At 40.9% G+C, this 24,838-nt stretch overlaps 3 protein-coding genes across 9 annotated transcripts in view; 1 reads left to right on the top strand and 2 right to left on the bottom strand.

Annotated features, from left to right (window-relative positions):
• LOC142082150 (glycerol-3-phosphate acyltransferase 3-like) overlaps window positions 1-14,190 on the bottom strand; it is a 31,014-nt gene extending 16,824 nt beyond the window's left edge. For 2 of the 6 annotated variants that reach the window (XM_075149983.1, XM_075149985.1), the window contains exons 1-2: window positions 14,085-14,190; window positions 13,673-13,852 (exon numbers count right to left, since the gene is read on the bottom strand). Coding sequence is in view for 1 of the 6 variants with exons in the window: in XM_075149980.1 (XP_075006081.1) it covers window positions 6,708-6,863 (156 nt within the window). In the remaining 5 variants the exon portion in view is untranslated. Of the gene's footprint in view, window positions 1-6,707; window positions 10,251-13,672; window positions 13,853-14,084 lie in introns of all 6 variants that reach the window. The other 4 variants (XM_075149982.1, XM_075149984.1, XM_075149980.1 and 1 more) reach the window with 3 other exon arrangements.
• Window positions 14,191-14,407: 217 nt separating this feature from the next.
• On the bottom strand, window positions 14,408-24,583 carry MRPS18C (mitochondrial ribosomal protein S18C). Of its 2 annotated transcripts, none has more exons than XM_075149988.1 (6): window positions 24,447-24,583; window positions 24,239-24,300; window positions 23,192-23,275; window positions 22,690-22,747; window positions 22,296-22,355; window positions 14,408-14,524 (listed from the first exon to the last, which is right to left on the bottom strand). In XM_075149988.1, exons 1-6 carry the CDS (start codon window positions 24,496-24,498, stop codon window positions 14,409-14,411), a joined length of 432 nt encoding a protein of 143 aa, XP_075006089.1. In that variant the 5' UTR covers window positions 24,499-24,583; the 3' UTR covers window position 14,408. The 2 variants fall into 2 exon arrangements, with proteins under 2 accessions (XP_075006089.1, XP_075006090.1); XM_075149989.1 differs by lacking the exon at window positions 14,408-14,524 and adding an exon at window positions 22,095-22,214.
• On the top strand, window positions 14,679-21,516 carry ABRAXAS1 (abraxas 1, BRCA1 A complex subunit). Its single transcript, XM_075149986.1, has 9 exons — window positions 14,679-14,991; window positions 15,713-15,803; window positions 17,174-17,210; window positions 18,086-18,152; window positions 18,843-19,036; window positions 19,699-19,818; window positions 20,145-20,229; window positions 20,718-20,826; window positions 20,978-21,516. Exons 1-9 carry the CDS (start codon window positions 14,812-14,814, stop codon window positions 21,403-21,405), a joined length of 1,311 nt encoding a protein of 436 aa, XP_075006087.1. The 5' UTR covers window positions 14,679-14,811; the 3' UTR covers window positions 21,406-21,516.
• Window positions 24,584-24,838: the final 255 nt, after the last annotated feature.

Genomic DNA, 24,838 nt, shown 5'->3' with positions numbered 1-24,838 from the left:
GGACCATTTCGTATCCATAGTATTTCTGAAGTAGTAGTTTCGGTAATGAGCTTTCACCCTTCCCTGTCTTTACCTTTTTGAGCTAAACCAAGTTTCTCCTCCCTGTGCAGAGCAGCATAAAATTCCTCCATTAGCAAAATCAAATATACCGATATGCCTAATTTTTGAAGTTTTCATAGTTTTGAATGTTTTTATCATACATATATAGACATATAAATGGTAGCTCTCATGAGTATTAGGTCTTCCCGTATTTACATCAAGGCATCTGCCCTAGCAAAGGACACAGGATGCTTGCGTGTAGGCTCTGCTCATTATTAAGGCATCAATGACCCACTCAGCTTGTGTCCTCATCTGCTATTAAGGCTTCCCACCTACAACAGATAAGGATACATCCTTCTGCTTCAGGATAAACTCTTGCTAAACAGTTTATTTCCCTCTTACTGACATGTGCAGCCATTTAAGTCACCATGAAGCTTGATCTCAAATTGTCTTCACCACATTACAATGTGTTGCATGGGCCAACAACATCGACTAGCTTTTTACCATCCTTAAGTTTTGCATGCTCTCTACCAGCTCCTTCTGCAGCTATTGAAGTTTAAGTCAATAACAAAAAAGGGACACTTTATCACGGAATAATTAAGATATTTTAGTTACCCTTAGTTGACCTTTTTTTACCAGCCATCTTAAAAGAAAAGAAAAAAGAGAAAGCAGAATAGGCAGTGATGTGATATTTTAAACTCCATGCAAACCATCTGTTTTTAACACCATAAAAAACCAACCAAACAAAAAAAAACCACCCAAACCCCAGACCTTCACCTTGTCTATATTTTCCCATTATTCCCTAGGAAATGTAAACTGGTACATCATCTCTTTTAATATTTTGCAACACATGGAGAGTCATTCAGAATTGGGGAGCCAGAGGATGTCATGGAAACAGCAGCCCACACACTGAGAAATGAAAGAATATACGGCACAGGAACAAGAATATTGCAAAGAGAATAAAGGCAGACATGTGGCAAACTTAACCTCTTTATAATGGACTGCTGGTCTTCATCCCTTCTCCAATATCCTTTAGGATAGTTGTATGGCACAAGGGAGGAAAAAAATAAAAATCACCTAGCTTGGCAAATAAAGCCCTTTGCCTTACTCTCTGCTGCCCTGTCTCCTTTCTACCACCCTTATCTTGCCCATCAGGGTCCTCCTACATGAACAGGTACCTGCCAGTTGGCAAGCACTGCCAGAAATGAGCTTGCTCATACCGTCCTGAAGGATTTGGAATACTTCAAGGTGGTTGGCCTTTGAATCCCAGGTAGAAGGGTGATAATCACTGACCAAGCTGACTCACAAAAATATGTTAACTAATTCAAATGAGCAAGACAAGTCAAAACCAACAAAAACGTATGAAGTTTACTAGTAAAGTATAAAGTCCTGCCTCATAGTACAGAGAAACAGTGGGACAAAAGTGGCAGCCTGTAATTAAATAGTCAGTCAAGGCAAGAAAGGCAGAGGGCAAGGCAGATGAGGAAGAGCTTTCCATAGGTGAATGGTTACACAGGGCTTGTTAGCTTGGAGAAGAGCTGGCTGAGACGGCATATGACAGAGGTCTACAAACTCTGGACTGGCACAGAGCAGGTGCATAAGGAACAGTTATCCATTTTTCTCTCCTAATACAAGAACTGGAGAGCATCACATGAAAGTGTTGGGCAGAGTGTATGAGCAAGCAAAAGGCAATATATTTCCACAAAACACACTGAAGTTGTGGAGTTCATTGTCCAGGACATATTGCCAGAGATCATCTGAAATGGGAGCAGTTACATAAAGACATGGATGAAAATCATCATGGGACGCAAAACTCTCTAACTCATGAATCGGCACGGGAGGCTGAAGCAACAAGCAGCTGGGAGGGTATTCCTGGCAATACGGGCATACAATCACCCAGCTCTTAGGCTTTTCATCAAGCAGTTGAGTTGGTGCCTTCAAACCCAGGCTATCTGTCTGGGTCAAGCTCTGGACTGACCCAGCAGAGTACTTTCTATGTTGTTCTGCATTCGGTGGCATCTGTACATTTAATTTGTTTTTAAAATATGAAATAAGGCTTTGTGATTGCCTTTGTTTTGCACAGTATTGAGACAGAGCTGTCATGCTGGTCTTTATTGCAAAACAATAATGAAAGGATGTTTTAAATACCTTACAAAAACACAGATGTTGCAACTAACACAGAATTTAAGTGTTAAATGGAGCAACTTCATTCCTAAGTTTGCTGACCGAATGAGAACTCAGGTGCTGTGCTTTCCTCCCTCCCATTTCTGAAGTGCTGAGGACACAAGGAGTGCAAACATCCAGTGGGTGATCCCAGCTGGAATACTGAAGACTTGACATCTTATCTCCAACAGCCCATTCGTTTAAGGCTTCCTATAATTACATTCTGAATAAAATAAGGGTGCCTAATACTTCATTATATTAATTACTTTCTTCATAGTACATGACATGAAAAGCTATACAATATGGAACGTTCATTTTTTAAAAATCTCACTTCTTGTGGTTTTCCCTCCCTTTTTCCTTTTAAGTACAGTTCGGTGTGCTTTTCAGTACTCCATTTTTCCATACTGTGTAATAATTCGTTTTTGCGTCTCTTCCTCTACGTTCCCATATTTTACTACCTCTTCTCCCATGTTCTCACAAAAGCTTTTTCTAATCAGTCATTACACTGGCTTTTCAGTCCTCTTCTTGGCTTTGTTCTCATGTGTGACAAAGGCCTTGGGGCAATTACTCCATATAAAGTCTTCCAATAACAAAGAGAAGGTCAGTAGGTTTTTAGTGCAAGCTAAAATCACCAACTAAGATCAAGCACTTACGACCTTTTCACCCAACAATCCTTTCTGTCTGGCCTCATTTCCCCTTTCACATCCCAAACAAGAACACAGATCAAATAATCTGCATATTATATAGCAGGTCTGAGAGGATGTGCTAGCAGTGACTGGCCACAATCGGACAGAGAAAAGCACTCGCAAGTCTCCTGGCTGCTCTAGTGAGGGCAGATGAAATAGATTGAGAAGGGTCCCAAACAAATGTTTGGGATAAAAGCACAAGTGTCATTTTTATGTTTTTTGATGCAGTGGCTAGCTCAGGATAACCATGTATTTGAAAGCACAGCAGTGAGCTGCTTCCACTAGCTTCAGTATCTGCAACATCTGCCCATACTCCAGTGGGAGTTTACAGCATATTAGCTACCTCAATGTACAAGTGAGCTATCAATTCAAAGAACATCCACAATTATTAGCTAGCTGATATCTTTCCTACACGTGAGTATTTCTCAAGAAACAACAATACTCCAATTACATACAGAAGCTCAGATCTCATAAAATTCCAGAAGATTCTTGGCAAATGGAGCTACAGCTGTTTAACACATTTATTTGACTCTCGACAGGACTGCAAGAGCATGATGTAGGTTTCATTCTAGCAAATGCAACACTAAAGAGCTGGAATAACGTCCCTAGCACAGCTTTGCTAGTATCGTCATTTCCACCAAACCCCATTACAGACAAGCAAATACAAAGCTTAGAAAAATATTCACAAATAAAAGCTTACAAGCAGATGGGAAAGAATAACCCTATTGGAAATCAAACCAAATTAATCTTTATCATTTCCAGAAATATTTTAAGGATAAATGAATGGTAATAATAGTAATTACGGGCTAACAGTTATGCAATTGAGAAATTACTGTCTTGGAGATCTTTCACTATTATACTATCCATATGTCCTAAAAAAACAAAACAAACCAAACCCCAAACACACCACCACAAAACCAAAAATCCCACAAACAAAACCAATCACCCCCCAAATTTTCAAAACTTGAATCTTGCTTTCGTAAAAACAAGTATCTAGATTCCTTGATGGAGAAGCAGCAAAGGGTATGAATTCTTTCCATACAGATATTACATCTTGCCCATTTGTTGCAGTCACTGTTCACACTGCTAAAACACTTAGTGAAGTTAGAAAATCAAAATGACTTATCTCATCCTAGGCCACCATTACTCATTGCTTAGTAATAGATCTGCAAACTTGGCTTTATCCTAAAACACCTAGAGCTCCCAGCAAATTCAGTAAGGGCTACAGATAGGCTTTCTTTGAAAACACAACTTTAAAGGAAAAAGATATTTTTTTCAAAAGTCCTTGATTTCAGTCTCTACTCTTATTTTTCTCAAATTGACAAAACATGGAGGAAAATAAAACATGTTTTCCCTCTGCCTCCCAATTTGCCTCCCAATAGTCATTTACAGCTGTAAGAATCAAATATAAAGTGTTCTCAGGTGAGCAGTTTTCTATTAATTTTGCTGGTCTACATAACAGTCTAAATCAAACGCAACACAATGGAGAATCTAGTCATAGTGCTCAAGGTTGGATTTTTGGTGAAACATCAACCAGTTGTTGGTACTTCCTAGAGCGCTGATCTTCCTGCAATATAGTCAGTAGTATGCTAATACATGACTAAGCATCTGCTCTTTGCATTTTCAGCGTACTATCCGGTAAGGCCTCCTATTTCACCACTCAGGCTAACAACAGGAACAAAGGATGGTCTTTGTGTATTACCCCATTAGCAAGATCTCGGGTAGATAATGTCACAGCTAGAAACAAGTCGACACTTCACTAGGCTATCAAGTCAAGTCGTTCATTTCTTGAACAAAGGACGCATATAAGCCTGCTTTAAAGCTAACTGTATCCCAAGCAGCAATTTCAGCCATATTCTGGTGAATGAGCCCCAGGACTCCAAGAATAGGCCCAGCAATTGTATGCACAAGCTTTAACCCAGCACTTCCCAGCCCTACCCTTACTTCCAAAGAGCCAAGTGGGCCACAGCACAAGCAAAGGGGACCTAACATTGCCTCCATCCCCCCTCCCTCCCATTTCCCACCAAGATAGCTCTTAGTTACTCTTATGGCACGGTGAGAAGCATTTGAACAATACTTCCAAGAAAACAGCTGAAATTAATCATAAGATGAAAACAGAGGAAACTTCTTTTTTGCCCACAGGACAGTTAGGGAACAACTTTCAACTGAAGAACAAAACAAGCAAGCCTGAACTGCAGTACATGGAGCTGTGCTCTTCCTGTTATTAGCTGCTGTGGCAACGGGGAACCAGACATAAAAAGCTATATCTGATCACATAACAATTAACTTAATTACTTCTTTTTTGATAAATTAATCCTCCACATTGTGAACACAAAATTATCATGCTCATAACCTGTTACAAAAACTCTGGAAAGAATAACATGTAACATGCTTTTCTAAAGAGAAGTGCCTTCCTATATAAAGCACCACATTTGAGTGGCTCAAATGTACTTCAAAGTTGGGAAACGCACAGGGGAGGAAAAAAAAAAATACAGAAATTATTTTGTCTGCCAGCCGGAGCAGCAAAGCTGTCCAAAGACCTCCTCAGGTTTGTGTTTGATATGAGACAGCCTGATGAAATCAATTCCAAGTGCCACAAGCCTCTTACTCACGGTACCGATAATTTAATCAGCATACCACTGGTTGATAAAAAAAAAAGTATCACATATAAAAGCCAATATTACATATTGACTGCAGGCAGTCATTTCCCATTGACATCAGTATCTGAAAAAACAAGTAACTCCTAAAGTTTGCAGTCATGTGCACTATGCTAAACGATGTTCATACAGCTGAAGACAGTCAGACAGCCCCTGCCCAAGAGCTCTTAATCAGTATTTAAAAAAAAAAAAAAAAAAGAGAGAGAGAAAATTATAACAAATAAGACAGAATTGGCAAGGTAAGATGGTCATGATATTAACTGTATCATGTTACAGACACGTTCTACTGCACAAACAGATGGCTCTGACAGCTTAATAATAGTAATAGTAACAATACTAGTAATAACTTTTCTGCCACAAGTAGAAAGTATATTCATGAAAAGCAGGTTTATGCCTGAAAGACAAAGTTAATCTACTGGAAAATGGAAATGCTTCACTGTTCAATATGATGAATTCACAGCACCTACTTTTGGCCACTGATAGATATGAAAACTCAAACTTGAAAAATTAAATGCAATTCTGGCTTATTAAAAGCCCCAGAAAACTTTTACTGATATCAGCAGAACGAGGATCTTAGCTATGACCTTGTTCATCTCTAGAAAAATTACACTTTTAGAAGGTTGCATGGATTCCTCAAGTCTCATACAGCAGAACTTGTGGCTGGATGCCCCAGATTTATAACTGGAAGAAGCAAACACACACAGTCAGTATTCTTACCTAGAACAGTACTCATTAATACCATGTAATTAAAATAATCTAAATAAAGCCATTGAAACTTATGTACATCTAAAATACATGTTCTTGTTACTTACCAACTCCCATAAACTAATACATCTTTTTATTTATATTTGACTTGTCATGAGTATAGCATGAAATATTCTAACCAGCTTGAACTGGAAGCAATATATCATGGAATCTCTACTTTAACCCAAGAAAACCTAAAACCGGTACCAGATTATAACCCAGCACATAACTAGATATCATTAAAGACATCATTCAAAAGAACTGTCATGTAAGTTAAAGCTGCAAACCACACATCCAAGTTAATTTAATTCTTTCTGCTGACTTTTATGGCATCTATATCAAATGTACAGATTTTTATTTTTTTATTAAACATGTCCTGTAGTAAACACATACCTTTTTAACCCAATTCTCAACTTACCTCTAATATTTTTATTAGAATTTTCACATAGAAATGAGAAATCCCCAATGACACTCTAAACATCGAAGGCAACAAAACTAACACCACAAACAAAATCATCCAGATAGACAAAATCTTGACCTCCGCAAGGCCACAGCCCTCTCTATTTTCTTCCATGCTTGCTCCTTCAAAATGCCAACCCACTGCCTTTCTGAGAACATATGCTCATCTGTAGTGGAGAATCCAGCAAACTTCAAGAGACAGAGGCAAATAAAAATTACACATTCTAAGAGCCCAAGCTATCTCTAGGAGAAGGCTACTGCCCTCTGAAGCCTGACACCACAGATGCTCTTAATGATAATGTAATTTCTACCCCTTGTCCCGCCCTAACTCCACCCACTTCCGTTTAATTGATAAGCATTTACTCACCAGATATAATACAAGGGAGAAGAAAGAAAAAATGTTAGGTAATAAGATGCTGCCAACAAGGAAACTTGTCAATGTGTCAACTAGTTTTCACAAGGCATCCCACCAATAAATTACAATATAGAACCAAATAGGTATGGTTTTCAGACTGCCTAAAATCTTCTCTTCTAAAACTCGTTTAATACACATGAAGCACTTCTCCAACTGACATTTGCTCAAATTAGTGACTTATTTAGTCAGACTTTCTACTTCATGGTGAAATGACTGCCTCGTTTTGCTATTTGACCAAAGGAACCAAACTGAAGCTTGAGGTGCAAGTCAGGCTTTTCAAATTTTATTTTTTAATAACACCTGTGAAATGGAGATGCAAATTTCAGCAGGCAGGAATTGGCAATACAATAAAACCTGCTCCCTCCACTGCTCTACAAGAAATTAGCCAAACTCTATTACAGGGTTACAAAATGCACTGTGGTGAAATAACAAGTCACCTACCTTTGCATTTATTCGACTACAGACTTTAAATACAATAGATAAGCAGGTTTCTCCTCCTATCCTATCAAATGCCAATAATTTAATTCAGTATTTTTTAAGAAAGACACAGTTCAGCCCCTTACACCGACCCCTCTCCTGCCTTTTTGTTTGTATCACAGAAGAAAGGAAGGTGAGTAACTGTATCTCTAGAACCTAAGAGGAGCCCACCAGCTGCTCATTTACAACCTTATCACAGAATAAGTTTACTAATCTTGATGGAACGAGCATTTAGGGCATAACTTCCACAATAGTGATATGCTGGTCCACAAAAGATCTTTCCCTTGCACATGCTTACATTAGCATATTTGTCTAAAGCTGGGGCTGTCCTTTTAGAATATCCCCATCCCCAGGTACCATTGTTTGGTTTGTTTTGTGGAGCAGCCTCGGTACATGCAAACTGGATTCCTTAGAAGTGAAAGCAGATGCAAAGATCCTCTGTAGAAAGTGTACCCAATACTCTCCAGTTAGTAACAGAAGCACAGATATCAGAGTGGGCTGCACCACCAATAAGTCCTCTAGTTTGTACCATGCACCCAGGCACCAACAAGCAGGTTCTCGACATGTTACAAGCTCACGTGATACCATGACATGCTCCTTGTGCCATATAATGAGTCAAGTAGCCTTTGTATCTTCAGCTTTGCTGCTGAATGCCATCCCTCGGGTCTTTGTAACTACATCGCATCTTCTTCAGCAATCTAACTTTTCTTTTGCATCTTGTTTTCATTATTTACCTGCTTTACCTTCTCTCCTCTTGCTGACCTCTTTCTGAGCCTTCTGTATCTTCTACAAAACCTCATTGGTTTGTTTTTCAATTGTTTCTGCCTTCACATTGCTCTTTCTTTCAATGGCAACCTCAAGCCCCTCACTCTCCCATTACACTGCTGCTGCCATGCACAACATTACCCACTATTTCTCACCTGCCTCACCAAAAGGCTCTAGTTCTAGGCTTCTCTAGGAACAATGTTTCATTGTTCGTAAAACAGCTTTGCTTACCCATTTCTGTTTAGCTGCCATTCTCTAGGTTCTCATTTCTGGTCTCTTCCTCGAGTGGCTTGCCCTGCTAACACACGTTCCCTAGGGTGGCATACGGTAGAGAGCTGGGTGAGCGGGCATTGATCCTCTGGCACGACACAGGGCATCTCTGCTACCTTCAGCCTCGGCACAGGGGATCGGTATGCATGTCGTCTGGGTGCTAAAAAACTTTGTGGGCGGGAGGGTGGAGGTAGTTTCTGGGACCTGATTTGAGGCAGGAAATGTGGGAGAAATGAAGTATTGATAACATACCAGGAAGAAACAGGAAGGTGTGGTGACTCTCTTAATGGGATGCCTCAGCAATAAGCCTAGGCACACAAAAGAGGGATCATTTCTTAAAAGGAGAGAGGGAAAGACAGACTTCCCTACCCTGGGGGGAGGAAGAAAACGCTTCCTGTCCTGAATGAAGGAGAATTGTTTTCCATCCTGTGAGGCCTTATCATTTGCACTGCCTGTCTAACCCTTACAAAGTCATATTTGCTGCCACACCAGGAGCACAGACAGACACTGTAATTCTTCCCAGCCACCTTCTAAAAAAACAGAGAGCAAGCAAACCCCTCCCATGCTCACTCCTCCATCATGCTGAATGATAGGACTGAAGCCCTTTGTCAGCTATAATTTTCCCTGGCAAACCACTCAGTCCAAGACGTATGAGGTTTTCTGAGGGCTGCTGAGACAGCTATCACAGGCATATTCAAAAAAAACCAGAACAGGTTTGGAGGGGGAACAAATGAAACAGAGAGACTTTGGCAGCCTACTGCTTTTCACCCAACATGTCACATTTGCCACACAGCAAAAGACAATTACTACACCCATTCCATTCAGTTTGCTCCTGGACACGCAGCACTGCAACCACCCACTGCAGTGAAAGCATCACCTTGAATTCATGGGCCAGCCTGGGAGCCCCAGCCCCTTGCAGGGTTGTGAAAAGAGGACACAGGGATGGCATTCCCACATGAAGTGAAAGAAGACGAAGAATTGCTAGTAGCCTCTCTCCTGAGGTGGTCAAACTATCTAGCCCAAAGGCACTACAAGATCCATATGGCCAGGTCTCTTCTTACCTTTATTCTTTGCTTTACCTGCTTTGTACCTCCTGAAATCATGCAAAACATTTCAGTGTTTTTACTGTTCTATTGCAAACCTTTGCATGGTTTGGAGGGAAAAAAACAAAAAAAAAAAAACCAAAAAACCCACCACCAAACACCAAAACCACACAAACTGGGGACGACACTGAAACCAAGAAGAGCCTCTATGGCTACCTATTAACAGTATGAAATAAAAATTCTAACACAATGGAAAATTGTCCCAAAAAGCACTAAAGAATGAGCTTGAGTACTGGAATTGGTCCAATCATGACCAAGGAGTTCAGTTGTGGTTAATTTTCTGCCAGAAGTGGCTGGCAAAGCTTCTAAAGCATCTTTCTGCTCTTGGGATCATGAGCATGGAAACAACTGAGACATGGTGGTCAAAGCAGGTCTACTTCTTAACTCCAAACCACTCGGGATTGCTATAGAAGTAAACCTGGACTTGAATTGTATCTCTGCCCTGTATGAAGGTGATGCACTTGCTTGTGATCTGAGGAAGAAAGGAAATTCATTCCAGTCAAAAAGTTGGCATAGCTTATCACAGCCCCATCACAATCTTCATTTTTTCTATTATTTCAAAAGAACCACTGAAATGTACATATTCGTCAAATTCCAGCATGACTAGTCATGCATCCAACACTATGAGCTGAATAACTACAGTTTGTGATGGGGCTACGCAAAACTCCTCGGCACAGTAATTTCTTTAAGAATTAGCTCTGCCATCCACTGACTAAACAGAGCTTCTCCACATCATTCCTCCACCCTTCTCACGTTTATCCCTCTTACTAATAGCCAGCCTGCTGCAATCATGTCTGTTTTGAAGCTGGAAGAGAGACTTTATCGAGAAGTGTGAAGGTATTGCAAATAATTCAAATAAACATGCAGCAACAGAATGTAGTTTCACTCACTTGTAAGGTCCAGTAAATAACAGCTGACGAATTTATACCAAATAACTACAAGCACTTCTTTGTGATGAAGTACCCTATATGTCAGGAAAAGTCGCAAGACGCTTAATGTGCAAAACTCTGTTTATTTGGAAGAATGAAATCCAACTTAGAACAAAGGGATGCTGGTGACACAGGAGGAATTCAGGAGCAAAGCTACCTTTAATTTAACGAATCTCAAATTGACACCTGCAAGCATAAGAAATTCACTTGAAACAATGAAGATATTCCTGGTCTCCTAGGGAAATGAGAAGGAGATGGAGTGGGCGTCAGCTGCCTACTCTTGGCTTTTGATCCTTGAGGTCATTCTACTAATTTCTTATTATTAGGCAATGTTTTGCAATTGTCTGAGGGAACTGGAATTATGACCCACTTATTTTTTCACTGCGAGGAGAAGCAAACACAGCACTGACCTCTGCCTATCTGTAGTGCCTTATATGGAAGGGTTAAATCAGGTATAAACAGCCTTTTCCTGCACAGGAGTGGCTATACAGCAGTCATTTTTCAAGCAGGTGCATATACACCGTGGACAGATAAAAACTGCAATAGGACATAACAGCTTTCAAGGAGCACCACTATGGTTTTGCCTTCCCTTTGATATGTTACCTACTGTGGAGCAGACTAGAAAGAACACTCGACGTGGCCTCTAAAGAGAGGGAATCACACAGTCACAGAAATTTTGGGAACCACTCTTTCCAGGTATGCCTCCTTCCTGTCCAATACTAACTATTCCAGTGACTCCAAAAGAAGCCTGGAGGGATGTCATAAAGGAGACTTTGCAGCCGATACCAGCCTGCCTTTCTTGTAACGCCTTTCTTATCAGACTACCAGAACATCGTATGTCTCTAGCAGATACTGTTCCAAAAGAGCACTGACACGTCAACTTCAGCCAGGTGGTGCTTCAGATGTTGAAGTAATACATTCCCTACAGGTTAACAAAGAGATATTTCTACCTGAGGCAAATGACAATAGGCTCCATGACTATCAATCATGGTCAATCTTCGATAGAAGTTGATCTTTTTTACAGTAAATATACAGGGTATATTGTTTACCTGTTTTGAGCTGCAACATGATCAAAAGCTGCTTACATCATGTCGTTAGGCACATGAAGGTGTTACTATTGCTAAAATTGTTCCTCTGATGCCAGTTGTAGGGCTCCCTGGTATTTCTATGTGAATTTTGCCATGCTACAAAGACAGCAAAGCAGACTGATCTACTTAGAAAAGCCCTGTAAGTCAATGACACAAAGTCAAGAGAGCAAACCTGGGCTGATTTCCCAGCATCTCTTAACATCCAGGGGTACCGGGATTATGTTTTGCAGGATAAGAAAGTCTTTCAAAAAGGACTGACCACAGCATTCTGCACTCCAGTAATTCTGATGTGTGTACTCACACATGAGAACTACCAAGAATACCTCTTTTTCGATTAAACATTTACCACTATAACAAAAAAAAGGCCTTTTTGGTTTTTGCTTATATCTTCTCAATGTTTCAACCTCACATTCAGCAAACTCCTCACCTGATTGCTACTCAAGGGTGAAATAATCTCTGGTAGTTTTGTTTCAATTTTTATCAAGACTGAGATTCATGCTTCACTTGTGAAAAATCCTCCAAAAGGCCAGAATAACCTTAAAGATCACCTATTGCATGGTAAGCAATGTCAGGTGCAATATTTATTTATGGAAACCACACTGTCTTCACAGACTGAAGTGCAAATATCCACTCCTCTGCATTCATACTCTAACTGATCTATGTCTGCTGCTCTTTAGGTCTGCACGGATCCCATCTACGCCACTAAACAGATCTGTGTTTATATCTGACTGCAGTAAGATTGTGCTGTTTATGGTTTACCTTTGGCCATCAACAGTTGAATTATGAAAACATTGAAGAAGTATGTTGAAGTATTGTATCATTAGGATGACTGTAACACATTTAGCTCTGACCACACAAGCATTATTGTTTCCACACAAGATAAATGCAACAATTATTGTTGAAAGAATCTTATTTATCATGTCCTGTAGCTTACAACAGGCTTGCATCTTTGTATCACAAAAGTGGGAAATCCACTACATGTTCTGACTACGTTTGTTTGCCTCAGCAATGTATAGATACCATCAGATGTGTAGGCATTACATGACTGTCAATACATATCTCACATATTGTCAATATAAATCTTGTGTATGGTTTGCATATCATCAATGCTGAATACAACAGAATAATTTGTCGATGCCCAACATTTATTGCATTGATTAAATGCATAAAATTTTCTCACAGCTCTGGCTTAGGAGTGACTGCAGTCACAGCACAGGGTCCTTTGGGGCAATTTCTAAAAGATGTCAGCATTCATGTCCGCTTTCGTAATTTTCTCCACAAACGGCTATGGATGCTGGTCATATCCACCTGTTCTTGTTGCCTCCACCATGGCAACGTGGTCCATAATGGAATCATTTATTGCAATGTATCAATTCAATTGTGTTGTACTTATTACCCATTCGTTTAATACCACATGGCCTGCATTGCAAGAAATGCATACTAGCTCCTTCCCACTAATCTTGTCAATCATTCTGTATCATCTGGAGACTCATTACCCCCTTATTCAGAGATCTAGATCATTTATGAGTGTGTTGAAAAATAAAAGTCTTAGTTGGTCCCTCTCTCCACTGTAACAACAGGTAAGAATCACAACAATTTTCCTCTTCTAAATATTGGCACGATTCACATGTATTTTAAGTAATACTTAAGGAATTTTATTTAAATGTAAATATGCCAGAACTAACCATTCTCCTTCTAATCTTGCCAAAAAGTTTTAAGGGAAAAGAAATTGCACTAAAAAGGTTAATTTTATATGAAACCTAAAAACACATGCGTGAGACCCCAAAATCGTAGAAACACCTCTTCAAAGACCACAGGAGCATACATCCTATTTCAAGAGTCAGGAAATGAATGTCTAAGGCTAAGAATATGCTTACCTATAGTCCTGGTGAGGGATGAAATCAAACATTTGCTCTCCTGAAGTGAAGGGGAAAAACTCCTGCGGCCTTTAGACCGGATCTCTGATCACGTTTCAAAGAACGCTGTCACTTTTAACTCTCACTTCCTGAAATTTTTTTCTAGAGCTTTCTTCTGGCTGATATGGTCAGGAACACCAGCTAGAATGTGAAAAAATATGTTACTACAAATACTAAAAAGAAGTAAAATGAAACTACTGAAAAAAGACAAAACATACATTCTGCAAACTCAGTCTGTATCTTAGGAAGAAGCGGTACAATTTACTGCTGTCAGATCATTGTTTAGCATTATCATTTTATTACTTCCCTATCACAATTTATTAGGTTATTAACTCAGAAGATTCTCACCAGGATCCTGAACAGTACCATGCACCTCCAGATATACTCACAGCTGCATGTCCTGTTTCAAAAGGTACAACCTTGTTATAGACAGGAGCTCAGCCAGTGCCATGCCTTTTCATGTTGCAGGCTGGCATGACACAACCCACCCACTCTGAAGACATGAATACAGCTCGTTCCACCCACACTCCCAGCTGGATGATGTGGGCCAGGCAGCTTGGTTTAAATGCTGTTTTGATGCTTTGCTAAAGCTCTTAGTACAGATCAATGAGGCTCTTCTATAAGCACAGATCCTGACTTTCGGCCTGGAGCTATGTCAGGTCCCGAAGCTTGCAGGCATCACTGCGGCCAGGACACCTCACCTTGCCCTCAGCAACAAGCCCTTGCTGCTGCACCTGCACTCCTTTGCTCCAGAAGCCATCCCTGAGACGCAGGGGGTCTGAACAGCCTTCCTAAATCGGAGCACTGTTTCACCTTAAGGGTAAAAACAAAAGAGGAATTTAGATTTAAGAATTACACCATTTAAGGCAAACCGAAAGGGCTGGTTTTGCAGTGAGCCTCACCGGGCAGGAGGCGGGAAGAGGCCGGGAGAGCGAGGGAGGATTGAAGCGGGCGCGGAGGAGGTGAGGGCTGACGCAGCGCGGGGAGGGCAGGCGGCTGAGGAGAGCCCGCACACCGCCGCCGGAGCGGCCCGGCACAGGCCGCTGCCCGCGCCCCGCACGCCTCCTCCTCTTTCTCCCGCTGCTCCCTCACGGGATGGGATGTGCCCGACCGGGCCCTGCCCTGCCCTGCCCTGCCGCCGGCGGCCGCTGGGGGCTCCCGCCACCGCGGCGCGGCCCGCCATTGTCGGGGGCATGGAGGGCGAGAGCACGTCGGCCCTGCTCTCGGGCTTCGTCTTCGGAGCCCTCGCCTTCCAGCACCTCAGCACCGACTCGGACACGGTGGGTGCCGCGGTCCCCGCCGCCGGGAGGGGAGGGGGCGGGGCAGGGGGGGACATCGCGGGCCGGCGGGCGGGGGGAGCGGCGCGAGGGAGGGGCGGCCATTGGTCGCGCGAGCAGCCCGCCGCCGCCGGGCCTCTCCCGTCCCCGCCAGGAGGGCGGGCTGCCCCCCGCCGGGAGCCCGCTGCCGGGGAGAGCCCCACGGACATCCAGGGCCTCACTGTCTGCTGTGCTGGAACACGGTTTTGCAGTGTATTCCCTCCCCGCTGCACCCTGCTGCAATGGAGATTGCTTTCCGTGCTAATGCCGGGACATTGTGGGTTTTTTTTTTTCTTTTAAAACGAGGTGTGGGCCACCGAACGTCTGGTGTGGCGGCAGCAGCAGCAGCACCGCGTCTGCCAAGGCCTGACCAAAATGCTGGTCAGGCCGTCTGGCCTAAGCCTTGGAGGTGGGCATCACCTGTACGACCACAAACTGTTCACTTGTGAATGAAAACATGAGGAATGGAAAACAGCTGAGTACACATTCCAACTTTTTTTTTTTCTTTAATACAGGCAGGTATTGAAAAATGAGTGAGAACCTACTCTGTTTAAATAAAAAAAAGTTCATTTTGACAGCTTTTTTCCTCCCCTGAAGACAGCATTTACACTGTTGATATTAGATGAAAAAGTCCTATTCAATGCTACTGTTCACGTGAACTTTTTTTTTCTCTCCCCCTATAAAGGAAGGTTTTCTCCTTGGAGATGTGAAAGGTGAAGCCAAGAACAGCATTACTGACTCACAAATGGATGATGTTGAGGTTGTTTATACAATCGGTTAGTCTGTCCATATTTTTAATGCCTGCCTTTGTTTTAGGCAATATAGGACTGCTTACAGTTTTGAATGAGGGTAGTCAATACCTTACAGCAAGATCAAAGCTGCTAGATCCTGGGGTCCAGGTTGATATAAAAAAAACACATGGAAGGGTTATTTTGTAACATTTTAATTGCTAAAAAAAAATACAATTTTACTGTAGAAAATACAGTAATTTAACAGAAGTACTAGTTCTTAGTTCTTTGAATAGCTCGTCTTTGCCAAACATCTTGTCACATTAAAGGTAATTTAGGGCTTAGACTCCTTTTTTGTCTTGGCCACATCACAGACTCTCCTGGACTATGGTTGCCCTGGAAAAACTTGGCCTATTTCAGTGATGAGAGCTATAATGTGTTAACATCTATTACCTAATTTAAAGCTTATAAAATACTGTGTGAAGACTGCAAACTATTTATGTATTTCATTGAGCAGATGCCAGATGTATTTTTCTTTATAATCTTCATGGGATTGCAGTGGATGTGCATTTTATACTAGCCCTTAACAAAAACATATATATACATGCACACACATTTAACTCCATTCCTTTAAAATGCAGCTACACAAAAAGAAAGAGAACAAAGTAATACAATATGTGCCTTCTTTCCAATCTTCCTGAAAATATGGTAGGGAGAAACTGCATCCCATTTTCTAGTTTTACTCTAGGATACAATTAAGGTGTAACTTTCTTCCACTAAGTCTCACAGCTGAACCAAAAATGTGGGGAATTTTTTGTGGTGGCATTGATCAAATTACCCAGAGTCTCATCATCACATTCTCATAGGCAGATTAGTTGCTCCAAAGTTTGGGGTTTTTTTTAGTTAACTTGTAAAAATGAAGGTAGTGGAGAATTTAGGAAAGGAAAAGGATTCAGAATGCTATTAGATCACCTGTTTTTTTTCTGGTAGTCAGTCTTCCAGTTCTGATTATCTATCCTATGGGTTTCTGTTCTCTAGCCTCATCTTTCTTACTAACAGCATCCATGCCTTGCTGCAGAGTAACTCAAGTGAAATCTTTTGTATTACATACTACTCCTGTACCCAACTGAAGGGAAAAAAAAAAAGTGCCCAATTTTATCTTTCACTTGACAAAACAGAAAAATGTATAAAAAATACAGTTTATATAAGTGTTTCCCTTTACATTTGAAAAATGAATTAGAATCTTGTTAAAAAATATTTCCTTTCTTAACCTTATTTAATTACATGTTAATGCATTTGATTTTAAGAAATTATATTACACAGAATTCTTTCTTGGTTCTTGTACCAGTTTAATTCTGATCATAGCATACAGAAGAATAGACATTTTGAATTGATGTAATATTACCTTCTCTTTCCAGATATACAGAAGCATATTCCATGCTACCAGTTGTTCAGGTAAGAATCCTAACAGATATGAAAAAGTTAAAGTTAACCCTAACTTGAGCTCTTCAAAAGTTAAACTTACATTACATGACTGAGAAAATCACCCGGCTCTAACTACAGTAGCCACATCAACTCCTTGGAATTACAGATGCAAAATGCATTATGTTATTCCTGTTTTGGTTCTTCATGTCCTTTTTTGTTGTTTCTCTATGCATATAGAAATAGAGATATGGCATACTGCACCTTCTGGTGAGGTATGATACCATACAAACTTCAGAATAATCTCAACATACTGAAAAAACACATTGCTTTTCTAAAAGCATACATCCCAATCCCTCACCCTCAAAGAAAAAAGGTAGCATCAGCCATAGGCTTCTAAGTGGGTCAGAAAAAGAAACACTTGTTAGCCCCATGGCAGGAGTAGTTTCAAGGACTAGTATTGAGAGTTCCATCATAGATGGGAATACAGCTGTGCAGGTTTGCACTCCTACAAAGGGAGAATCACAACACAATTTCCTTCTCAAATCTTTCTGAAAACTAATAAACCCAGATGTTATTAGAAAGACATTTCGTATCAAATTGAAGGCATCTTACTATTTTGTAGTTGAGAGAACATAGATGCTACCTTTAACTTGTGTCCCAGTAGCACTGATGCCAGCACAGCATCTGGGCTGTACAAGACGACCTACATAGCTATTTGAGTAATGAAATTAACTGCACTGTCCTAGCAGAGAAGCTGTGTCAGCATATCTTTATGCTTACGGGGGGGGGTGGGGGGGGGGGGGGGGGGGGAGCTATTAAAGTGAGATGACTGCCAGACTGCTAGGGAATAATTATTTCTACAGTAGCTTTTTTTTTTTCCTCTAATTGTCCTAATTTTCTTCTAGCTTTTATAATTCCGCAGGAGAACTGAATGAACTTGCCCTGAAGAAAATACTATCAGGCTGTAAGAAGGTATTTTATCTTCAAACCTAAACTATACTAAGGAGCTTGCTCAGATTTTGGGGGCTGTTCTGGATACTTCTTGTATCAAGCTTTTTTTCCCCTCCTCTCTTTTTTTAAATCTTGTATCTAGTCCCTCAACCTGCTGGTCAAGGCAGCTGCATCATCTTTTCCCCCTGAAAGAACAGTTTAGGTTATTTTTGTCTAGGGTTTGCCTACATACATGTCACAACTTTATTTTTTCTTACTCATTTCTCAAGCGAACAGTTCAGATATTCCAAAGGAATTCTACTGATTTCTAGCTTAAGATCAGTTGAGGTCAGCTCACTCAAGTGGTTAAACACCACTTGACCAAAAAAATTTACAGTCTTCTCCACAGAAGAAAGTTTCACAAGGGGAGAGTAGAAGCTGGAAAGAGACAAACAGCAAAATAGCAGAACCAAGTTTGCAGAGTTTCAGCTTGAGGACAAGTTCAGAAAACAGGCCAGTTCCACACATGGTTTTGAAGTAAAGAATGAAGTTGTCATACTGGAATTAGGCCTACATGTTTTAAGGGTTTCAAGTTAACTAACTGCTTGAATATGTACACATCACGGAACAATTCAGATTCATTACTTTGTACTAAATCCTCTAACTTGCTTCAGTATAAGACACAGGGACAGCACGATTCAACAGTAATAATAAATCTTCTTCTGCCTGCAGAGTGTAATAGGATGGTACAAATTCAGACGTAACACAGACCAGACCATGACATTCCGGGAAAGACTTCTTCATAAGAATTTACAGTCGCACCTAGCAAATCAGGGCCTTGTATTCCTTTTATTAACCTCTAGCGTGATGACAGAAAGTTGTTCTACTTACAGACTGGAACATGCCTTACATCGGCCACAAGAAGGGTAATTGGTTTGTTCTCTAGTTTTAATAAAGCAGTAGCACAGCATGTGCTACAACTTGGAATAGTTTGGTTTTTTCTTTGTTGCAACTGAATTACTTTTAACACTGTTTATTTTACCCTTGAAACTTACACATTAAATAAAATTAGTCCTTATATTGCTAGAGCCCAGTTGAAATCTTACCCTGGAGTTCTGTTAGGGATTTGCCTTTATAACTATCTGTAGTGCCAGTGTCAACAGGCAGACACTGTCAGTTCATTTATGCACATAAGCTGTTCTTGATCAATTTGGTTTTGTGTATAGGACTTCAACTATGCGTGGTATTCATCTTCACATATCATTGAAATATTTCAATTGGTGGTAATTTTCAGTTCTCTTCAGCAACATGCTGCCCATAGGCTAGGCTTAACAAGCAAATATTGCATTGTTGTGTGCCTCGTACCCAGAAACGGGGAAAAAAACTAGAGGCGTTGCTCAGAGTCTTACTGCACTTGAAGTTTGCCTTTAGCCATAAGTAGTCATCTATGTGTGATGTGATACATTTAGCAAGAACTAACTGTACTGTAAACCTCCATCTGGGATGCTTAATGATCAAGAACCTTTAACTATCAAAGAGAGGCCTTTGGATGTTAATAAATCATGTTCTCATAGTTCTGCTTTTTAAGTCTTTTCCAGAAAGTTCCTTTGGTGGTTACTAACTTGGGTATGGCAGAACAGCAAGGTTACAGAACAGTGTCTGGTTCCTGCGTATCTTCTGGTTTTGTGAGAGCAGTAAGACAACACAGGTACAATATATACCATGTTTACTGATAGCTGTAGCTTTCAGCTAAGGTAAGTATAGTTATGTTTCTATGAAAGTATTATTTTAAGTGCTTTTGCAAATGCTACGGCCATAGCCTGCTCATTTGTTGACCTGTCTTCTGCAATTATTTACCCTTCCAAGCTACTTGGAATTAGTTAAGTCCCATACTTTGCCATGAGAGCAGCTGTCTGTCTCAACATAGGCATCTAGTGTTGAAGCTCAAAATACTTCTTTATTCATTATAGCTCCTATTAAGTAAGCACTGGCATCATTAACTTGCAATTATACAATTATATTCTTGGTCCACAGGTCAGAATTCTTTTACGAAGATGGATCCTTACAAGAGGTTCATAAGATAAATGAGATGTATGCCACCTTGCAGGAGGAACTGAAGGTAAGTCATGCATACCTGCCTATACAGTTACTTTCAGCAGTACTACAAAACCAAGTCAAGCAAAGGGTACACCATCTTGCACTAAATGAGAAACAAAGCTGCATCTTGGAAGCACATACTGAAAGATCAGGGAGTTCCATTTACTGTTAGTGGCTGTACACGAAGTTCTCAAAGTTGAAGACTTAAGTTTCCACTTGATCAAAAGTACACTCCACTGATAAATTCTCATAAGAGGGTTATATTGAAGAAGCACCATCTGTAGTTTGTCAGAGCTCCTTTGCTTATATGGGAGCAAGTAAAACATCTTGCACCTCATTCAACACAAAGTTTAAGTTATTATCTCTAAAATCCACCTCAAGCTCATTACTTAAGCTTTTTAATACTTTGTGTTTAACTTAAAATCATGAGTACCTTTAAGGATTTTGCAACAAGGTTAAAGTCAGCTCTGTGAATACTGTTAATTCCATCAAATACTCTTTTCCTTGCAGAAAATATGCTCCACAGTAGAAGCCAGTGAACGATCTGTAGAGAAACTCTTAGCAGAGGTGAGCCAATTAAAAGAAGAAATAAAGAGGAAAAAGCAACAAAGTTGTTCAGGTAAGTTAAATAAATGCAATGCCAGTCTTAGTAAGACTTCGAAATTTGATTCAATTGGCAGGACAAAATACTTCTGAACTTGAGGCAGCCAAAGTAGTAGTGGTAGAAGTGTGCAAGAGGGACTAAAACTCTAGCTTTTTTTTTCTTCCAGGAGAAGACAGAGATTACCCAGGAGAGCCAAAGGAGAATGTTCTCCTTTGTCAGGCACTGCAAACATTTTTCCCCAATTCTGGACTTCAGACATGTATTGTTTCCTTCAAAGGCCGACAGATATCGAAGAACTGCTGTAACATTGACCATAATATTAATGTCATGGACAAATTGACTCTCATGGTAGAGGAAAGAGACTTCACTGAAGCCGAAACAAGACACCTAACCAAGCGTAAAGTCAGAGGGACCACAACAGGATCAAAGTCATTCAAGAAATCAAGATCGCTGCAGCTTCACCAAAAATTACTTCGAGACCAAGAGGACAGTGACCAGGAAAGAAAGCTTACTCTGAGTAGCACTGAAACAGATGAGGATGTGTTGGAAAAAATTAGAGACACAAATGAATACCCACACTCTCCTACTTTCTGATCTGTTAATGATTTGTCCAGATGACTTTGCACCAAAAGTTACTGCCAGCATATTCAAGTGACATATCGATTTATAGCACCGCAGGGATAAAAAATGCGTTTTTGCAAGACATACAGGTTTGTTTTTTTTTTTTCCTCCAATGCATGAATCCTGTTTGGCATAGAGACAAGTCCAGATGACATTCCCTCATTTTGCCTTCCAGAGATAAATCTGTATATGCTGTCTCAGGGTTTAAAGACTATGTTAGCAGGATGTTAGCGGTCATAACTATGTCCCATACTGCCTCAGAGTAATACAACTTCAAGCTGCTGTTGAAGAAGCAGTACTACCCTTCCCTCAGCAGGCGCTGAGGCAGGGAGCATCAAATGAACACAGGTAACATGCCTAACAGAATTAGCTGTCAACATGAATTGCCACAATTTAAATAATTTATCCTTAGCTATCCACCACTTGTTTATTTCTCCCCCCTTCCAATCCAGCAAGGGAAAAACAGCCACCTGAACTTTAGCAAGACCTGTGAGCAGAGGAAGTGGTACATACAGTTGCCAATTTCTACTATTGCTTTCATCTTTCATACTTCCTTCAGACAATTTTAGAGACTCGACACTTCATAAAAAAAGCAACTGACCTCCACCCTTCAGTCAGTGGTGCATTATGCTCGCCAACCACATTTCCAGTAAACAAGTATATACATGTGAAAAGTAGTTTTATTGTTTCTTTCTTTATAGTATATTACTCTGGATACTTGACATTACATATCTTGGGGTCTGTGAGAAATGATGGGTTCTTAAACATAACTGGCATAAATCCTGTAAAGAGATAAGATGGAGGGGTTTTTTAATAGGAAAGTAGGCTTGACTTACAAAACTCAAAAGCATAATCATACTTACCAAACACATGAGCTCTTTTAATGGCTTTTGTAATTTCCTTCTGCTTCTTGTTGCACAAGCCTGAAGAGAGAAGTCATTTTCAGTCTCTTAAATCAACAATAACCAAACCATTAGTTTAAAGGGTGAAAGTGATACTACTGACAATTCCCTCTAGCTTTGTTTAAGTCTTTCTAGAAAAATGCATGTGTGCTTATACCGTTAAATACAAAAAACTCTCATAATTTAAGGGATATTTTCATTCCTTAATGAAGGCTACTAAGTCAGAGGAATACTATTACAAAATGTATAGGGTTGGCAGTAGTTACTTTTGAAAAGATAGCTGATATACTGTTACTTGAACTCACAAGAACATGAATATTAACTAGTAAATGGTTTAATTTAATACTTCACATACCTGTTATATGCCTGCCATAAATGCAGCCAGTATGAGGGGAAACAAACTGGGAAAGAAGCTATTTAAAATTAAGAAATCCAAAGTTAGTTTAAGAACATTTTTAGAGAGCTTTAGTTTATTTTACTACTTGCATTCTATTTTTCATTGTTTGATCTGTTTTTACAAAACTCAGTTCTACCTGGAGATGAGAAAAAGTATAGCTTGGAGTTAGACAGTATTTTATATGCCACAACATTTAAGTTACATGACAGCAGAATTGGAATTGAGGACTCTATTTGGTAAATAAAAAAGTTGTAACACCTGCACATAAGACTAGTAGATTGAACAACTTATCACAACTACATTATTTGACAGTTATCTGCACACATTCTTACTCTTAAGTTTTAAACCCCTACATATATGAATTAATTTTTAATTTTTTATCCTTGTGGCCTTCCTTGTGGCCTATTTAAAAATAGTAAACCAGTTACCTTCATCCAAGGACAGGAATTTTCAAACTCACCTGCACATTCTTGTAGTCCACATTTATTCCACATAAGACACATTTTTTAGGAGGCTCTTTATAGGGGTTCTCCATTTGTATGGGCTGAAATTAGAGAATTAACATCTGTAAGCTTCACAAGAAAATAAGGAATGTTTGTTAGTTTTATCCTTTGAGCAAAATATGCCTTGAAACAAAAAGGTATTTAGTGCATCACTTAAGTTTTTCAGTAACTTTCTTATCTATTTCTCTTACACACTGATTGGTACCTAGCAATCTAAAAGACCTCTCACAGCTTCACAGGCTTTTATATCTTAGTAATAATGACAATGTAACAAGTCAATTAAAGCAAGCAATAAGATAGTGCTTACACCCTTTACTTAGAAGGCTGTATCTACAGAAGCTGCTAATAAGGTAGTTCTGTCTGATAAGTCACAAGAGGCTTTTGAAAATAATTTCAGAGCAAATGGCCTGAGGGAGCTTCTGTCTGCTCGCATACTAACAGAGTCCCAAATATCTCCCAAGCCCTGAAAGGCTCCTTGAACTTCAGAACACACCTAGCACGAAATCCTTGCAAGATACGAGTGAAAGGAGAAATTTCATTTTCGCAGACGGAGGTAGAATTTGGGCACAGAAAAAATATTTTTAAACGTTTTTGCTGGTACCAGACACACATTTTTATGACCTAACAACCACCCCTAATGCATTCCCTTAAGTCTCTTCCTCAGCTACATACAGGAAATCAGTTAGTGCTGCCAAAGGTTTTGCTGCACATTCGAGTTACTGAGACGGCTGGTTTAAGTGACCACAGTTAAGATACTGGATATCAAGAGCGCCTTAACTTCAACACCTGGTGACCTCCCTCAGCGCTGGATTCCAGCTCTGTAACACACTAAGCAACAGAATTCAGGTTTTTTTTAGGAGCCCGAGCTAAAGAGAGACCAAACCAAGGCGTTTTCAGACACCTCCCCTGCCCCACCGGAGCCCCTCCTGGTGAGGATGACAGTGGCCTGAGAGCAGGCAGGGAAGGCGGAGCTCACCGCGGGCTGCGCTCAGGGGGAGCCTCACCTGGTCGGACCGGCCGGGCTGCCGCTCGTGCTGCAGGCGGCGCGGCCGCTCCCACAGCACCGCTGCAAGGGAAAGAGCGACAGGATTAGCGGCGGCACGGCGGGAGAGATCGGCCACGCCAACACCCCACGCACCCCCACGGCCGCTGCCGCTCGGGCACAGCCACCTCGCTCGAAAAGGGGGAAACGAGAAAGTAGAAGGAACGCACCGGGCGCCAGCCTGCACCAGGGCCTCAGCGCCGCCACAGCCCGCACCGCCATATTGCCCTCTACAGCGCACCGCCGACAAACAACGCCACTTCCATCTGTACGTCACTGCCGTCCGACTGCAGCTGGCTCCTGCACCCCACCGCCTGTACAAATGCCATTCGCTGGCCAATGGGGTCGCGGCCTGCCCTACTTGAGGCAGGCGATTGGCCACTGCCCGGTTACCGTCCCTTGATTTCAGTAGCTCGTTGACGGAAGTGATGTCGGTGGCGGTTGGGTTGTGGGAAGCAGTGGTGGCTCTGCGCTCTCCTCATGGCGGTCCCGTCTTCCTTTGGCGGTTCGGCCGTCCGCTGCCGTGCCCTGCCGCGGCCGTGACGGTCTCTACACCGCTTTC

The sequence above is a fragment of the Calonectris borealis genome, chromosome 4 (assembly GCF_964195595.1).
Source record: "Calonectris borealis chromosome 4, bCalBor7.hap1.2, whole genome shotgun sequence".
In the NCBI taxonomy this organism is placed as follows: Eukaryota; Metazoa; Chordata; class Aves; order Procellariiformes; family Procellariidae; genus Calonectris; species Calonectris borealis.
Note: the sequence above shows the minus strand (reverse complement) of the source record. Positions and strands in the feature narration are given on the sequence as shown.

Bases quoted from the DNA above. Each gene is read 5' to 3' on its own strand.
- ABRAXAS1 (XM_075149986.1), top strand. From the start codon at position 14,812: ATGTGCCCGACCGGGCCCTGCCCTGCCCTGCCCTGCCGCCGGCGGCCG. The intron at 14,992-15,712 runs GTGGGTGCCGCG...CCCCCTATAAAG, and splicing joins TCAGCACCGACTCGGACACG to GAAGGTTTTCTCCTTGGAGA. The intron at 19,037-19,698 runs GTAATTGGTTTG...CTGCTTTTTAAG, and splicing joins TTACATCGGCCACAAGAAGG to TCTTTTCCAGAAAGTTCCTT.
- MRPS18C (XM_075149988.1), bottom strand. From the start codon at position 24,498: ATGGCGGTGCGGGCTGTGGCGGCGCTGAGGCCCTGGTGCAGGCTGGCG. The intron at 23,276-24,238 runs GTGAGGCTCCCC...CTCTAATTTCAG, and splicing joins AGCCCGGCCGGTCCGACCAG to CCCATACAAATGGAGAACCC. The intron at 22,356-22,689 runs GTATGTGAAGTA...TTCTCTCTTCAG, and splicing joins TTATGGCAGGCATATAACAG to GCTTGTGCAACAAGAAGCAG.